The 18,764-nt window shown below is 46.7% G+C and overlaps 1 protein-coding gene across 1 annotated transcript; it reads left to right on the top strand.

Annotated features, from left to right (window-relative positions):
- The first annotated feature begins 1,161 nt into the window (after nucleotides 1-1,161).
- Nucleotides 1,162-15,390, top strand: FNDC11 (fibronectin type III domain containing 11). Its single transcript, XM_054980465.1, has 2 exons — nucleotides 1,162-1,179; nucleotides 14,332-15,390. Exons 1-2 carry the CDS (start codon nucleotides 1,162-1,164, stop codon nucleotides 15,388-15,390), a joined length of 1,077 nt encoding a protein of 358 aa, XP_054836440.1.
- The last annotated feature ends 3,374 nt before the right edge of the window (nucleotides 15,391-18,764 follow it).

Here is an 18,764-nt window from a genome sequence, read left to right as displayed (position 1 = left end):
CTGTCTGAGGAAACTCGGGCCTGGCGGGATTTGTGATCTTTCCGCTGGGCCTGCAAGATGGAGGTGCTCCACCAGGCATTTGGTGGAGGCTAGGCTGTCCTCTCACCGGCCATACCGCTGAAGACCGTCCACCACCCATGCAGGAGCTCATAAAGTGTGACGCAGGGCAGGATGCAAGAGCCAAGCCCTGTGCCTAAAATGCTGTATTTTAATATTTATATCTGCCAATTGAGAAATTTTTATTGTATATGGAATAGTGTTTTAATGTTTATTCATAATGTTTTTATTGTTTTTAAACTGTATGCTATTAATTGTATGTTGTCACACCGCCCTGAGCCCATCGGATGGGGAAGGCGGTCTAGAAATGCAAATAAATAAATAAATAAAATTCCCCATAACAAATGAGTAACCCTAAACAGCTCGTGCACAGAGAAAGATGAGAATATTTTCCTGACAGCCCTCAGTCTCCATCACCGCTCATTTCCAAACTAAGCAATGCTAGAAGAGCAGCAGACATTGTAGCATTCAGAGGTGGTCCTTCTATGACGTGCGATGAAGCGGAGGCCTCCTACGGCAGACTCAGGGTGCCATTCAGAGAGTTAGGACGGGAGACGGGTCTTGCCTACAGCATCACTTGATGTTTCTCGGGCAAGTCCCAGTGAAAGACCTGCAAACTCCGCAACTACACTACCCACACTGCAGGGACGCTGCCAACTATTCTGCTGGCCCCTCGCCTGGTCTGCTCCGCTTCCGAAGCCTAACTGAGTTCTGTTGTGCCTACCCACCGTGATATGTTCTGCCACATCTTAGAGGTCCTTGTTAGGCTGTGTTTTATTGTTGTATATGGTTTTAAGTTATATTTTATAGTATTTTATAGTATTTATATATTGTTGTCATTGTTATAATATGCAGGGCGGGCAGGATATAATCCAATATGTAAATAAATATAAATAAGACTTAAACGGGCCATGAGATAAAAGCTGCTCCGCTTCGGGGAGGCATTCTTAGAAGCTCCAGCAGCTAAACATGAAGTGGACGAGGCACTCAGGTTTTAAGATCTTGTTGCAGCCACTGCTGGCGTCAGGGTTTCTGGCGCCTGCGGCCACCCCCCCCCCCCACAGACCACGTGATGACGTCATCGTGTGATGATGTCATCGCGTGATGACGTCATCACGCAGCGTAAGCCGGGGGCATTGGCCGGTGGATGGCTGGGGTGGCGGGTGGAGGCTGCTCCGCGCTCCGCCCCAGCAGCAGCTGGGGACTTGTGGCGGCGGCGGCACGGGGCTGGCTGGCTGCAGCAGCTGCGGCCCAGCCACACCAGCTCCACGGCGCGCGCCTCCACCCCCGACACCCCCTCCGGTGCCCCTCCGGTGCCCTCGCGCCCTGAGGCCACCGCCTACCTGGCCTCAATGGACACACCGGCCCTGATTGCAGCTGTTTGACACTGGATCGCCAGAAGAATGTGCCATCAAGTTGCAATTGACTCACGGTGATTTTAGTTACAGTGCGTTCCAGGCAAGAGACTCACAGAGGTGGTTTGCCATTGCCTGCTTCTGCAACCCTGGTCTTCCTTGGAGGTCTCATATCCAAGCACTGACCATGGCCAACTCCGCTTAGCTTTCGAGCCTGGGCTAAGCAGGGCTATGTGGTGGTGGAGAGTGCCATCAAGTCATAGCCAACGTATGGCAACCCATGGTGGGGTTTTCAAGGCAAGAGACTAACAGAGGTGGTTTGCCATTGCCTGCTTCTGCAACCCTGGTCTTCCTTGGAGGTCTTCCTTGGAGAACTACTCTGACCGTGACAAAGTTCTTCCTAATATCCAGCCGGTACCTTTGTGCTTAAATTACATGCACAAAGGTACCAGCTGGATATTAGGAAAAACTTTGTCACAGTTAGAGTAGTTCAAAGGTGGAATCAGCTGCCTAGGGAGGTGGTGAGTGTCAGATCTGTGGCTAAATAATAGTTGTATCCAGACTACCTTCTGCAATCAGACAAGAGTCCGTTGTTTTCAAAAGATTTACTGAAAAAAGCAACCATTATAGTCCACTGGCCCAGATGCAATATCTGGGCTGGTACACGTGTATTGTTACGAATGAGAGGCACAGAATACAGTACAAAGTATCAAGACCCAGTAGGCCCAGCCTCCCCCCATAGTTCTCAAAACAATCCCTTTGAAGCTGAGAAAGTGAAAGTTTCCCAGGGCTGGAAAAGCTGTAGCCAAAACATTCCTCTTCTGAGAGATAGCTGCTAGGGAACGTCTTGGCACCTGTGAAGAAAGCACTCAGAACACTAAAAGAATTAAAATGGAGTCTCTTTGGTTACAACATATAGGGAAGCATTCTGAACCTGACAGTGAGCTCCCCTTCACTGGCAGTTTTCAAGAAGAGGCTGGGTGAATATTTGTGAGATGCTTTAGGCTGATCATGCACTGGGCAGGGGGGTTGGACTAGATGGTCTCTATGGCCCCTTCCAACTCTATGATTCTCCCATCCAGTTACTAACCAAGGCCAACCCAGCTTAGCTTCTGAAATCTAACGAGGTCAGGCTCACCTGGGCTACGCATGTCAAGGCCTGCAGGGCTATACAGGCTGCTCTATTGGATATGAACAAATTTTTAATGGGATATTTGTTTTACTTCCTTTATCAAATGCCAGCAGCTAGTAATAGATTTTGTTCCACATAAATCTGCAGGGTTTGGAACAAAAGTAAGAACATATTTTAAAATATTGAATATAACGAACTCATCTGAAGAATAAAAATACTTACCTGAAGAAGTGAACTGTGACTCACGAAAGCTCCTACCCTACCACAAATTTTGTTAGTCTTATAGGTGCTACTGGAGTCTTGCCATTTTCTGCTGCTAGAGACAGACTAATATTGTCCGGGGTCTGAGGCTCAGTCCCCGGACTTACCAGGAGGAGGGGATGGGAGGCAGGTGGGGGACAGCTACCCAGCTGCCTGACAGTCACTCAGGTCCCGAACAGGCCAGGAACAGAGGGGGGGAAAGAAGCACCCAAGGCACAGAGGGTCAGACGGGCAGGTGGAAGCCAGCTAGCCCCACCCTCCGGTGGGAGGCTAAGAGCCCAGGCAGGGAGAATGGGGGCAGACAGGAGGGGACCAGGCCTGAGGAAGAAGGCACAGGAAAGAGGGACAGCCAGCCAGCAACTTTACCGGCAGGGGAGGAAGGGCAGCACAGGGCCACACCCCAACCTGCAAGCTGGCTAGAAGGGAGTAGCAAGGACCAGGTGAGGCTGCCTGGGGCAATCAGCAAAGAAAGCCCCGCAGCCAGGATATAAGGGAAGTCCAGTCAGAGGGTGGAGTGGGTTGTGTAGGAGCAAGGAGGGGGAGACAGACGGACCCTTACATTTTGTGTGAGTGCATAACATTTATAGAGCCAGTTTGGTGTAGTGGTTAAGAGCGGCAGGACTCTAATCTGAAGAACTGGATTTGATTCCCCACTCCCCTGCTTGAAGCCAGCTGGGTGACCTTGGGTCAGTCTCAGCTCTCTCAGAGCTCTCTCAGCCCCACCCACCTCACAGGGTGATTGTTGTGGGGAGAAGAAGGGAAGGTGATTGTAAGCCCCTCCAAGACTCCTTTGGGTAGTGAAAGGTAGCATATAAAACCAACTCTTCTTCTTCTTCTTCTTCTTCTTCTTCTTCTTCTTCTTCTTCTTCTTCTTCTTCTATTCAAATGAATTTAAAGCAACTGAGATCGCACGAGCTCATCATGTATCCCCCTGGAATGCAACCCCTCTAAAAACCAACCCTTGTGCTACGTTGAACGTCATTCTTCTTCTCCCCTCTCCCACCCACTCCCATCAATTGCGCTTTGCTTCATCTCCCCGTCCCCCCACCCACCCCATATCATCAAAGGTCACCCCAGATGTCTCCACTGCATTTAGACGCTCTGGCGTCTGTATGCGTTCACAGAAATGCTCGATATTCCATTTGCTTGGGGGATAGAGGGGGCGGACGGAGTATAGCTCAAGCTACACTGAATGGGGTTGTGCCTGAGCCGTGGGTTGGAGGTGAAGAGCCTCGAGAGCTTTGGTACTGACTAACATGCACGTGGGGGAAGAATACGCAGGGTGGGCGGACAGCTCAGAAATAGAAGGAAATGTCTCTCTCCCAGGTGCTCCGGGAGTAGAAGGGCCAAGCGTGTGGGCTGGTGGCACACAGCTTGTGCGCAACGGAAGCCATCCTTGTTAGCAAAGGGGGCCGGTGAGACCTGCTCTCTAGCCCCCTACATCTTTTTTGCATTTGCATTCCAGAAGAAGTGATCCTTTCTCAGAGAGGCAGGGTGGGATAAGCTGATGTCAGCCTGTGCACAGCCCCCCCCCCCCATTTAAAATAAATGCTTGCCAGACAGAACAACAGAATTGCATCAAAATCTTGACGGTGCCCCTGAACTTCCTCCTCGTGACATCCTTCCTCTCACTCTTCCTGGCTTCCTTCCAGGCACCATCTCTCTCCTTCTCCTCCTTCCATCTTGGAAGCACGGATGCAGGACTTGTCCTAGCATCCATGTCCATCATTAGACTAGATAGGTAGTTAGGATCTGTCTCTCCTCCTTTCCTATCAAAGTATGGAGTTCCTACAATAAAGAACTCTTGTTTCCTTTCTAAACATAAACAAGTGTATGCTTTGTTATTTTCTCTCCTGTACACACCAGCTAGCAGAACCAGCTCACAACCACCTATGATCACACTTTCACTGCTAAACAATAGACTGTGCTAATGGCCCAAACATGGAATCCTTTCATTAGGTTTCTGGGGCCAACATACGATTTATTTATCATATCCTTCTCCTAGGTCAAGCATAGATACAGAGCAGTTAGCCGTGTTAGTCTGTAGTAGTAAATAGTAGAGTCCAGTAGCACCTTTAACCACCTTTAGCATAAGCTTTCGAAAACCACAGTTCTCTTCACCAGATGCATCTGACGAAGAGAGCTGTGGTTCTCGAAAGCTTATGCTACAGTAAAGTTGGTTAGTCTTAAAGGTGCTACTGGACTCTTTACTAAGTGAAGCAGGAACCATAGCTGAAGAGGAAAGGAACCTTCAAGGAACCTTCCTCCTCCAAACAGGCCTTTCCAACAGGATTATTAATTTTGACAGCCGCAGTAGCAGCTACCTGTTTTCCCTATAAAGCCCTATAAAGCCCGAGGTACAGCAACATTCTGCACCCTTTTAGATTTTTATTGCACAATGTAAGGACAGTACCAGCATCTCAGGGCCAGCTTGTGACATAAAATGGAGAAGGTACAACCGTAAACACTGCCCTGAGCTCACGGAACGAAGGGTAAGATAAAAATGCAGGAGGGAGGGGAAGAGCAAGAGAACAGGAGAATCATCTGTGCTCTGCAGAGGCAGCCCAACTGATCCAGTTGCGTGGAAAATCTCCTCCACATATCCACGTCATATTCCTGGCAGCGTTGGCATGGAGACTCTTTGCGCAAACAGGGCCGAAGAGCATCATAAGCTGCATGGGAATGTTATGGCCACCCACGTGGAAGGTTGCCACGTGGAAATGCTTTTTAGCGTGGATGGCAGATTTGTGTGTAGTGTCTTGGAGAGCCACTTCCGGTCAATGTAGATAATACCGACCTTCAGTAAATGGCAGCTTCATCAGTTCATATATGTGAGACAGAAAGGATGAAGAAAGGTAGTAAGACAAGACCATTTTCCATCAAAAAATAGACTGCAAAAATCCATTACCAAGTTTCTCCACTCCACTCTCCAGGTACTTCCCAACCTAGAGCTGACTTCCCCTGCCTGTCTATCCCAAACATGCGTTATTCAGAGGTAGACTGCCGCAGAACATGGAGTTTTCATTCAAGTATCAAGGCTGCTGGCCCCAGACTGACCAATCCAATAAATCTGTCTAATTCTCTCGATTACGTGTTCTCGATACGCTAATAATTTAACCTGAGCAGAAATCCATTTTGGTTGCGTTTCAGTTCTAGCGTGTAAAATCCACAGTGGAAAACACTCGTTTTTGTACAACAAATTGAATTTCAACATGATGTAAAGCTTCATTTCTGCTCCAGTCGCTGCGTTTGCTTTCCGTGAGCCCCAAGCCACGAAAACATTAATATTGATGCCGGTTCCTAATTCCCTGGAGTAAGTGGGTTTGAGAGAAGTCAATTTGGTACCAAAGCAAGTGGTTCGGCTGCCCTCTTGTGGGAAAAAGGATGCATTGACCAAGCTGCAAGGCAGGACGTAACCTGCCTTGCACAAAAGGACAATTTGCACACAAAAACAGGCTTTTTTGCACAAACTGCCCTTTCCACAGAGGCTTTGATGGAGGGCAGATGGCACAAAATTCCCTGAATCTAGCAAAGGGTGGTGAAAGTCTAGGACTCTGTGCACAGGGCATCACAATATTTGTGTGACTCCACATCCTCTCCTGTTGAAAAAGGACAGTACAGACAAATGAAGTATCTCTTTCCTTCCCCCTGCCATTTATCTGTTGGGGCGGGGGGGGGGGAGGCAAAGACACTGTTGTGTTCACAGATCTGTGGATGGGCAAGCCAGTCTACAGACTCTTCTATTTACTCATCGCGTTTCTTAGTAACAAAAGCATTTTGTTTCTCGGCAGATGCTAGAGAAAATGTTGATCCGCTCCTGGCGATTATATTTTCAATTAGAGGCTGTCATTTTCTCTTCTTAATCCCTGAACTCGCATCTTGGTACTGGCTCCATCTAGAACTACCAAACCTTTTCAGGGATGCACAACAAACTGCAGACAAGGATTGGGGCCTAAAACCTCCTTCTCTCCCCCCCCCTCCTCTTTTTAATTTTCAACATCCTGATGAAGCATTCTGGAAGCAACTCAAAAGCTTGCACAATATTTTTGTGTTATTTTGGTTGGCCCTAATAAAAGGGTCACGTGGCTTTTGTGTTGGGTTTTTATCTGGACCAGTATGGCTACCTGCAATCTTACTAGCGAATAATCCCTATTAGATGCAATGGGCTTTCTCTGGAGTAAACAGGCATAGGAATAGGTTATATGACTCCTAGTCTCTTACAGAGGAATAAGCCCCATTATATGCAGTGGGGGTTACTTCTGAGTAAACAGACATAGGCTTGGGCTCCTAGCTGAATTCGGGAAAGTTTCTGCTAAAGAACTGGATCCATGGAGAGGACCAGAAGAATTAGAGGGGTGTTGCATTCTGGCCATAAAGATCATCAAGTGACATTGGGCCATGCTAGCCTACCTCACAGGGTTGTTATAAAGACAGAATGGAAAGGGGGGAAAAGTTGCACTGAGCTCCTTGAAAGTCAGGCGGGATAAAAATGCATCTAGATAAAGCCAGACTTTACAGAGACACAATTTTTGGCTGAGTTTCCAGCTAGAAAACAAAAATCCAAAAAGCAAATAACATGAGCAGCTCACAGAGCTATGCCATCCAGTTAACTTATCTATAGATCAAGATTGCTGGATGCTCGGCGGTTCCATAAGAGCTCTGGTATTAAAGGACCGTATCCCTTCCTCAAATATCAAAACCACCACAGTATCCTTTAATGCTGAGAACAACAGTGAGCCCTAGAATGTAACATTAAAAAAAGAACAAGGATGCAACTAATTCCAAAGTCTCTGAAGGAAAGGGAATATTAAACTCCCCTACCCAGCCTGGGCTTTTTTCCCAGCCACAAATTCTCCCTCCCACCCACTGATATGGGGGTGGGGGGCAAACAGGTATCTCTCTCATAAGGTTGTTGGGAAGGTTAATAATAATAATAATAACTAGCTTCCCCAAGGCTATCTACTGAGCTCTGGGCAGAAGTGGGATTTGAACCTGTAGACTGCTGATCTGCAGCTGAACCACTTAACGACTATGCTACAGCAGCTTCATCCCACACATGGAAGAAGGCCAAAATATAAATAACTCCCTGAATACCTTTGCCCCCCCCTCCTTCCTCCCTGCTCACTCACCCTCAATTCTTTCACTCACTCATCTGGCTCCTCACCCTGAAACTGTCCATTCGTTTCCTCTTTTGCCTCCCTAACACACACACACCCCAATTCCCTTGCTCAATCTCACCCCACACTTTCCCTCCTACATCCATCCAACCTATGCTTGCCAACCTCCAGGTCAGGTCTCATGAAATTACAGCTGAACTCCAGGCTATAGTGACCAGTCCCCCTGCTTTCGAGGGTGGCCTCTGTGGTCACATTCCCTGCTAAGCCCCCTCCGCAAAATTCACCCACACTGGGCCCATCCCCAAATCTCCAGGAATTTCCCAATCTGGAGCTGGCAACCTTCATACCTCTCCTCACATTTTGTCTCCCAACCTTCTCCTGGCTCAGGTTGCCAACCTGCAGGTAGCGGCTAGAGAGCTCCTGCAATTACATCTGATCTCCTGATGACAGACATCAGTTCCCCTGGAAAGAGGGTTGCCCTGGAAGTACGGTTGCCAACCTCCAGGTGGGGCCTGGAGATCTCCCGGGATTACTAGTTATTTCTAGGGCACAGCGATCTGATCCCCTGGAGGCAATGGCTGCTTTGGAGGGGACACTCTATGGCATTATAACCCCCTCCCCAAATTTCACTGTGTCCAGGCTCTACCTCCCAAATGTCTAGGAATTTCCCGACCTGGAGCTGGCAACCCCATGGCCCCATACCCCACCCTCTCCCCTCCCGCACCCCCAATCTTCCCCATCACCCCAGCCAGCTCTGAGCCCCTCCCCACACGCACCCAACTTCTTCCTGCCCCCCTCGAGGGTCTCTCCCCTCCGGGGCTTCCAGGCTCCAGAACGCGCTGTCGAGGACAATGAGGGTTGCCCGGGCGACCGGCCAGGCTTCCCCGTAGCGCCGACCCCGGGCGGGCAGTGGGGGTAGAGGGCGAGCAGCTACCCCGGAACGGACCAACCATGCTCAGCCAGAGGTAGCCCCGGGCGAGGAAGCGCAGGGGGAGCCCTTAGCGGGGGGGGGGGCTTGAGGGGGGCTGCCCCCACTTCTTTCCATCCCTGAGCCCGTGGAGGGGCTACCCCTAAGCCCCCCCCCCCTGCAAGGAGAAGGGGCTTCAGTGGGGAAGGGGAATCCCTATTGGGTGGAAAGAGGGGGAATTGGGGGGGGGGGGCATGCTCCGTCGGCCTGACTGCAGCAGGAGCCCCTGGGCTGGAGGGTGGGCAGAAATTTTAGCGTTGCCAACCTCCAGGTGGTACCTGGAGTTCTCCCACAGTTATTACTCAGCTCTTGACAACAGGTCCCCTAGGGTTGCCAGCTCCCGGTGGGGAAATTGCTGGAGATTTTGGAAGTGGAGGGGAAGGCTTGGGACCTCAGCTGGATATAATGCCCTAGAGTCCCCCCTCCAAAGCAGCCGTTTTCCCCAGGGGAGTTGATCTCTGCTGCCTGGAGATCAGTTCTAATTCCGGGAGATCTCCAGCCACCACCTGGAGGCTGGCAACCCTAATGCCCTGGAGGAAACTACAGCTTTGGAGGGGGGACTCTATGGCATCACATTGCTGCTGAGTGCCGTCCCTTCCCCTAAGCTCCACCCTCCCTAGGATCCACCCCCCTCCCAGTCTCCAGGAATTTAACAGACCAGAGTTGGCAACCTTGGGCCTCAACATACTGTTCAAATGTCTCAAGCCCTCATCCACAATATGAAGTGATGGTCATAATAAGTTACTATACAGAGTTGTAGGTTTTACTGAGATAGTAGTGCACTAACCTGTTTAAGTCACAGGTACTAGTTTACTGGTAGTGTACCCAGTTAGCTTGCAAAGAATCCTATGTTGGGTTGTTAAAAGGGGACATGTCTGTGTCCTTCATATTTGTAAAAAAAGCTGAAATCTTGGAGAATGGAAAGGCACTGAAAGAACAGGCCGATAAACTTCACTTGCCCATCGCTTTGTGGTTAGTGTCCAAATACAATCTGGGAGCCCCAGGTTCGAATCCCCATTCTGCCATGTAAGGTCGCTAGGTGACCTTTAAATAATAATAATAATAACATTCGATTTATATACCACCCTTCAGGATGACTTTAACACCCACTCAGAGCGGTTTACAAAGTATGCTATTATTATCCCCACAACAAAACACCCTTTGAAGTAAGCGGGGCTGAGAGAGCTCTGAGAGAGCTGTGACTGACACCCAGCTGGCTTCAAATGGAGGAGTGAGGAATCAAACCCGGTTCTCCAGATTAGAGTCCTGCGCTCTTAACCACTACACCAAACTGGCTCTTGGGCCAGTCACACCCTCTCAGCCTAACCTACCTCACAAGGTTGTTGTGAAGATAAAATGGAGGAAAGGAGACTGATATAAGCCTCTTTGGGTTCCCACTGGGAAGCAAGGTGAAGTATAAGTGAAGTAAATAAATACATAAATAAATGAATACTGTTCACAGAATTCAACCCTTCCTACCTTGTCCTGCCCGCCTAGCCCAGCCACTGCCTTCCCTCGCACAACTTTGCAGCTAGGAGTGGTAAATAAATGGCTGCCACTTCGGCTTCTAGCAAATAGCCTTTGTGTCGTGAATGGGTATCTCCTCTGTCATATTTGCATGATAGCATAACTCGCTTAAATTTGTGACAGCCACATAACATGCGGCCTGCTGGGTTGTGACATTTTGTTTTTAGACTTCCTCCAGATCAGGAGTCCTGCTTTACTCTGAAGCAGACGCTTATATGCCTCTGTGCTGCCAGGAGCCCGAAAGAAGGTGCATGCTACCACCTGACTATAAGTCAGAATGGCATTACAGTCAGGGCCAGACCAGATGGGATGGTGTCCTTGTGGCCTCCATAAGGACGACAACTCCATTTTAAAGTCATTTTTAAATACTCAGGGACTTATCCTGCTCATGTGCACCTCGTAGTGCTCGTTTCCTCCCCAGCGCGCCCCTTCAAATGTCAAAATATTCATACAGGGGGAGGATGTGGCTGTTGGGGGCACTTGATAAGATAAAGTAGGTAGGGACGACGCCTCAGCCAACCGTACTGTGGGCACAATCAGGACTGGACCCTCATTGCATTTATAAACGACTCTCTTTAATAGCTGTGGTGGTCTCAAGGTAGTCATTAGGACATCATAGGGTTGCCAAACCTTTAGATGGGTGTTCTGCCCAAAAGAGGCTCCTGTGGGAGATATATAAAGGGTAAAAGTAGTCCCCTGTGCAAGCACCAAGTCATTACTAACCCATGGGGGGACGTTGCATCACATCATTTTCTTGGCAGACTTTTTACAGGGTGGTTTGCCATTGCCTTCCCCAGTCATCTACGCTTTACCCCCAGGAAACTCATTTTACCAACCTCGGAACAATGGAAGGCTGAGCCAACCTTGAGCGGGCGACTTGAACCGGGCTTCCGCCAGGATCGAACTCAGGTCTTGAGCAGAGCTTGGGCTGCAGTACTGCAGCTTACCACTCTCTGCCACCAGGCTCCTAGGAGATATATACAGAAGCTCAAAAGCAAAATCTCCCACCTAAATTCAGATAAAGCAGTGTTAGCAAAAATATTATATATTGATAAGTGCATAGAATATGCAAAGTGCTCAGTGCATATAATAAACATGATTCAATACATTCAAGTCAATAAAATACCATTGCCTTATCTGAATTTAGGTGGGAGATTTTGCTTTTAAACCTTTAGATGGGGCCAGGAGATCTGTCAGAATTTTAACTGATCTCCAGGGGACAGAGAGCAGTTCCCCTGGAGAAAATGGCTGCTTTGGAGGGTGGACTCTGTGATGTTATACCCTGCTGAAGTCCTTTACCTCCCCATGTTCTCCCGGCTCTGCCCCCAAATCTCCAGGAATTTCCCAACCCCTCATTGACAATCCCAGGACACCGTCATGTCTAGTTTGTCCCTCAGACAGCCACGGGACTGGGATTCTTACACTGGGGGTTATCCCAAGATATTTGTTGCTTGAGGCAGAAAATAAAATTGGCACCCCCCCCACACACACTAATTAGTTCAGAGCATGCATAATACAGAAGGCAGTTTGGTGAAAACCTCATTGAAATGACACCGGTCTGTGCAAGAGCGCGTACATTTGAACTCATCACTGGCTTGGTCTCCGTGGAAATCTGTTGCTCTTGGTAGGACCCTAATTCTGCTACTTCACCTTCACTCAGCCCTAATCTTTCCCCCACGCCTGCCCCAGTGCCCAACAGCACACATTCACAGAAAGGGGAAATGCAATGCACCAAAAAACCCTGTGAGAATGGTCTTTGCCACATGTACTTTCCGCTAACATGTGGAATGCAAACTGTATTGGAATGCACTAGGCAAGTCTGAGATGGAGCAGAGGCGGTGGTGATGAATTTTGGGGAAATGACTGGCTGAAGAATAGGGTGCTCCGTTCCTCAGGGCTGCCAGTGGCTGAATGGCTCTGGTCCCAAGCAGATTAATGCTGCAGGTGGAATGCAGCATTAATCTCAATGCATTTTTGCACTTTAATATCCGAAGACTGCACAACTCAGAATTAACTTGCAGAGGTGCCCTGTGGATGGCACAATTGCAGTTTTATATTTTTATTTATATAGATTTGGACCTCTGTCTTTATATATTTACATTCACTGCACTTTGCACTTGGGCACTTTATTAGATTGTATGGATTGTATTGATTCAATTAGTTAGTCCGTTAGGGTGGGATTCTCCAATGTTTGCATAGCTGATTACTGTAACTCTCTTTGTTTGCCAATCTTTAGGATGCTAGACCAACAACTACTGGGACAACACCAGAAAGCGAAGCCAAGAACTACTAATAAATTCCGGTGTACTGGAACTCCAAAGGTTCCACAAAAGATGTATTGTCGAAGGCTTTCACGGCCGGAGAACGATGGTTGTTGTGGGTTTTCCGGGCTGTATTGCCGTGGTCTTGGCATTGTAGTTCCTGACACTGAGAGATCTCTGTCTTTTGGTGCTACACCTCTGAAGATGCCAGCCACAGCTGCTGGCGAAACGTCAGGAACTACAATGCCAAGACCACGGCAATACAGCCCAGAAAACCCACAACAACCATCGTTCCACAAAAGATTACTAGGAAAGTAAATTTAATATTTTTTATATTTTTTGTAAAGTGCACTTTACAAAAAATATAAAAAATATTAAATTTACTTTTTGGTAATCTTTTGTGGAACCTTTGGAGTTCCAGTACACCGGAATTTATTAGTAAATCTTTAGAATGCAGCTGAAGATGATGTTATTTAGGACTGCTTTTAATTAACTTCAGGGTTTTTTTCTAGTTTATTGGCAGTCTTAAACTGTTTTTTTAAATTCCAAGCATTTTTAGTGTATTTTTTATTGTTATTTTGTCTTGTAAGCCACCTTGAGTTCCTGCAAGAGAGAAAGGCAGCTAATAAATGTTTCAAATGAATTAATTAATACTGCTTTCCTAGGCAGCTCAACTACCAGCTAAGTGCATAGGGAAGTAGGAGCGGAACAAAAGAAAGAGGGGAAGAGGAGAGGAACGCTAAGTGGGGAGAAGCTAATGAAGTTTTCCAAAAAAAGAAGTCTGAAGTTCACATTTGAGAACTAAAGGGCCCAATGATACTTCTATCAAGGCTTGCTTTCATTCCCTCCCTACAAGAACTAACGTCAGCCAGAATGTTGAATGTGGCAGCCCCACTCTTGGGCGTGCTTCTTAGCCGTTCAGAAGACAGCTGTTGAAAAGGGTTTGGGGTTGAATTTTGGCCTTTATTGGGTTGGCTGGTATGACATTGACTTTTAGCTGTTGGGTATTTCGTGTCCGGAAACCTCTTCTTTTTTTAATTTTATGTTTCCATTTTCTTAACATTATATAACATATATATATAACAACTTTTTAAAAAAAGGTATACTGTTAGTGTCCATTTCCATTTATGAATGTCGAGTTTAGTCTTTGTAACGTTCCAAAAAGTGGTCGGATTACTGATAGATGCTGAGGAGTTAGCCGTGTTAGTCTGTAGTAGCAAAATCAAAAAGAGTCCAGTAGCACCTTTAGGACTAACCAACTTTATTGTAGCGTAAGCTTTCAAGACTCACAGTTCTCTTTGTCAGATGCATGGAGGGCAAGAAGAAACTGATAGGCCTTTTGGTGTTTATTGTTTCAATATTTTTGGTGGATCTTCAAAGGACAGGGTGCTATGATGTATTGTTGTTACTTAATCTGTTTAAGAAAGTTATGGTCGGTGGGCCGTTGTGTCTTCATAAACAGTTTTTGTTTAGTAATCTGCCAATTTTATAAACCGAGTGTTTGGTATAGTTGGATTTCTGGTTGTACGTTGTTTGCTGTAATATAGTCAAAGAACAAAAGCCATTTTTCTGTACATTCTGTTGTCTAAGGATAGATTTCAGTTTGAATACGGCCATCTGTGATTTTTTTTTTCAATTTGGAAACCTCTTTGAGCATGTCCGGAAAAGTGGTATAAAATCTATATTCATAACTGACTTGGCTTTTCCTTTGCTGTTGTTCCTTTCCAGCCCAGGCATAATGAACATTGGAACTATTGATGTCTACTTAAACAAGACGGGAAGCAGCCTCCAGACCATGGTTTACAGCGAAGAGGAGCAGGAGAACGACGCCTGGAACATGTACACGGAGAGGAAGAACATTGTGCTGGAGTTCCTGTGCTCCGACTTGAGCCTGCACCTGCTCAAACGCCACCACAAGAGGATTGAGCTTCTTAAAAAGTGCTCCTATTACATCGAAATCCTACCCAAGCACTTGGCGCTGGGAGATCAGAACCATTTGATGCTCCCAACCACCATGTTCCAGCTGATAGACCCGTGGAGGTTCCAGAGGATGAAGAAAGTGGGGAGCATCCAAACCAAAATCCAGCTGTTACTCCTCTCTGAACTTTTGGAACAGCTGGAGAGAGGGCGGGAGGAGCTGGTCCAGTTCTTGGAGACCTACGACGTGATGACGTTCCTCTCTCGGTGGGATGTCATCAGGCAAAGGTTGTCAAGTCTGTCCGAGCAGATGGATCATTTCCTTGCGCTGCTGGTGCCCGGCAGGTTGCACATCAAGCACCGTCTGGTCTCCGACGTCGGAGTTACCAAAATCCCACACATAAGGCTTGTCATTATCACAAAAATGCCGGTGATGTTTGATCGGAAGGAATCAGCAGCCCACCTGGACTGGGTGAGTCTCAGGTGGTTTGTCAGCAGTCAACAGCCACAAGTTGAACAATACGAACTCCGTTTTAAGCTCCTGGAGCCCCGAGCCCCACAAGACAAAATCCACTGTGGAATAATGGCAGTCACCTCCAACACGTGTGAAATCCACAACCTCCAGCCTGACCGTTTGTACAGGTTCACGATCAAAAGAGCAGAGATTTACACCCTCGTTTATGAACAGTGGCGTGATTCCATCTTGCTTAAGACAAAACCATACCCTGAGGAAGACATGGAGAGCGCCATGTCTGAGCCTCACCTTTCCCATCTCAGCAATACACAAGGAATGTAAAATATGTCAAATTAAAAAAAATATTTTTAAAGGTTTTGCATCAAAGCGTGGTATTGTCTTCTCCTGCATGTGGATTTTGCAAGCTTTAAACCAGCAAAAGAAATGGCCCAGTGGACCAGCCAAGCAAAGTATGGGGTTCCTTTACCTGCTGACATTGGTTCTTGCCTCCAAAACGTACCCTCAAACTTTAGTTACATTTTTAAGTATCAGCAGGCAAAATGACTTGGAGGAAAAATCAGATTAGGTTTAAACCTTTAAACCAGGGGTCCCCAACGTGGTGCCCGGGGGCACAATTGCGCCCACTGACATCTTTCCTGGTGTCCTCCAAGTGTTTTTAGAAAGTGGGTGGGGGCAGGAGTGGGCTTTTGCCCAGCAAAGCTTCTGATTGGTCATTGGAGTATTGATTGATGCAGATTTTTAAAGACATTGCTTTGGCAGAAACGGCTTCCACAGTACAAAGATCTTCACTGTGTGACTGAGGGTAAGCTGTAGCAGCCATTTTGTGGCTAGTTCCATCTCCTGCAGCAGCCATTTTGTGGCAGCCATACTGTTGCTGTGCCCACCACTCTGTATCAGAATTCCAAATGTGCCCGCAGGCTCAAAAAGGTTGGGGACCCCTGTGTTAAACCCTGGTTTGGTTTTATTTTTTAGAAGTGTCGCTTGACAGGAAAAGGAGAGCATAGAGGAAACCATTTTGGCAGCTTCTGTATCGTAATGTGCGCCAAGTCCCACAATCATGTAGCACTTTGGATTGACCACTGCTGTCCAGGTTGCTTCTTTTAAGAACAGCAGTTGATAAAGATCATGCTTTCTTGCTACAACTTGTCTCGTAGTGAGAGGCTGAAATAGAGACAAGAACGATGTCGTAAGAAATATCTGAGGGCCAAGCTACAAGTGACGAATGACACTTGAACGGCAAGTGGATTGAGTGGAGGGCAAGTGAACAGGGAGAAATACACTTGCCGTTCAAGTGTCATTCGTCACTTGTAGCTTGGCCCTGAGAGAGATGCCTTGGTAGGGACGTATTGGGCTTTAGTTAAGGCACGTTAACTAAACAAACTGCATGCAAAAATCTCTCACCCAAGTTAGAGAACCAACAACTGTTTATTTGACTAAAGAAATATATTTACATAAGTTTAGTGGAGAGATAGAACGAATAACTGATCTAACTAGCTAGGATGGCATTAGATTATAAGTAGGCCATCTCTCTCAGGAGGAGACACCAAGCTGCCTCTCGTGGTGCATGCAGGGAAGAAGAGAGAGAGGAGGAGAGGAGGGAAGAAAATTCCCCTGGCAGGGAGGAGACTGATAGCAGCCTATCTATCTAAACTAGCTCTATGGTTGTTGCCTTCCCTTTGCTCTGCTAGCAGTCCTGAAGGTCTGAGCAAGAGACATCGCCAGTCCCTTCTTCCAACAAGACGAGGACTGAATGCTTCACTATTGGGTACTGTCTGCTGATGTAGATACGTGCCTACTGGCCAGTTTCCACATTGCTAAACATGCTATGAAATTAGTTATGCTTTTTTTCACATATTTTCCACCTTGGTGCTTGCTTCAAAAATGTTCTGCTACCATACCTTACTGTATCTGTTTCCCTGAATGTCCCAACAGTTCTTCGCTATTATACTTTGCTCAAGGAATGTCCTAGCTGTCAATTATATTATACTGTCACTTGCACTGTTCTAATCCACCTTGGATCGCAGGGAGGAAGGCAGACTCTAAATAAATAAATAAATAAATAAATAAATAAATAAATAAATAAATAAATAAATAAATAAATAAATAAATAAATAAATAAATAAAATGTTTAATGGCTAACACACAGAGAACTAGGTGCCGACATATGAATTTATTTATTTATTTATTTATTTATTTATTTATTTATATTCCGCCCTCCCCACATCAGCAGGCTCAGGGCGGATTACAACCAAGTTTAAAATCATTTTCACAGTATATACAATTTAAAACCATAAAACATCTTAAATTCAGAGATTAAAATACATATATGTACAGCGGCACATAGTCTAGATGACCAGCTTTTTTTCCATCTCCAGAGCATTTTGGCAGGGAAATATGAGAGGTGGACGTGTCACTAGTAGGGAGGGCATATGTTGTACTCCCCCCGCTAGGGGGCACCGCCTCACATCAACCATATGCCTGGCGGAACAGCTCCGTCTTACAGGCCCAGCGAAAAGCTAACAAATCTCGTCAAGCCCTGGTCTCATTGGACAGAGTGTTCCACCAGGCTGGGGCCAGGACTGAAAAAGCCCTGGTCAATGAAAAAGTCGGGCCTCCCTAGGGCCAGGGATCTTTAGTAGATGTTTATTGCTAGAGCGAAGAGTCCTCTGGGGTTCATATGAATGAAATGAAAAAGATTATTCATCTTATTGGAACTTCAGAACTTCCTGCAGAGGACGGTAGCTCAACTTGACCCCGTCTTTTGGAACCGTGAACATTTTAGCTGAATTCAGTCCCATCTTTTTGGATCAAAAAATGGGTGGCGGTGAGGGACCACGGTTGTTTCTTCTAGGGTAGCCTGTTCTCAAAATGCATCTTGGATAGCATTTTTTTTCAAATTCCTGAAGGGAGCGGTTTGAGAATGCCAGACTAGTGTTACTGGTGAGATGCGTAAAATGAGTCCAGTTGCACCTTAAGAGGCCACCTAGATTTCTAGGGGATGAGCTTTTGAGAACGAAAGAGAAGTGTGACACTGTATAATTTTGCTCTTGACTTACTACCAAGAGCCAGAAGCCCAGAGCACCGCAGTGCATACAGCAGGGTGGTGGGGGGACTGTTGAACAACTTCATGCGCCCTATAGCAGTGATGTTCAAAGTCTAGATATGCCCAACTCACCAGTAGTCAATTCCTAAAAGAAAGCAGGTAGATTTTAAGAGGGCCAAAGGGAAATGTCAGAAACCTTTGACATTCACTAGTAAATCTCAAAGCCAAATGAGTACTTGAAATAATGCCCAAAGATCATCATCGCCACCATTTACACGTAAAGAACATTTCCTCTGCCACGAGTGCAAATATCAAGTGGCACAAACACTTCTGACATTTCCCACTGAGCCGCCTAAAACCTTACTAGTAAATATCAACATTTGCCAAGTTTTTGACTTTTTAGCACAATTCAGCCCCATCTTTTGGGAACAAGGGGTCATTTCTTTTGGGGTCGTATGATCTTTTACATTTTCCTAGATTCCCCCCCGCCTCCACCTTTTGTCATCTTTCCGTTGGAGATGATTCCAAATTTATTTTCAGCCAAATTTCTCTGAACAGTAGTGAAAAGGAAGCTGAAGGAGAGAATAAAGAGGATCAAACCTCTTTGTGAGCCTTGGAAATGACTTAAATCCACCCCGATGGAGGCTCAGAT

Source organism: Eublepharis macularius, chromosome 5 (assembly GCF_028583425.1).
Source record: "Eublepharis macularius isolate TG4126 chromosome 5, MPM_Emac_v1.0, whole genome shotgun sequence".
In the NCBI taxonomy this organism is placed as follows: domain Eukaryota; kingdom Metazoa; phylum Chordata; class Lepidosauria; order Squamata; family Eublepharidae; genus Eublepharis; species Eublepharis macularius.
This window is presented reverse-complemented; position numbering and strand designations above follow the sequence as displayed.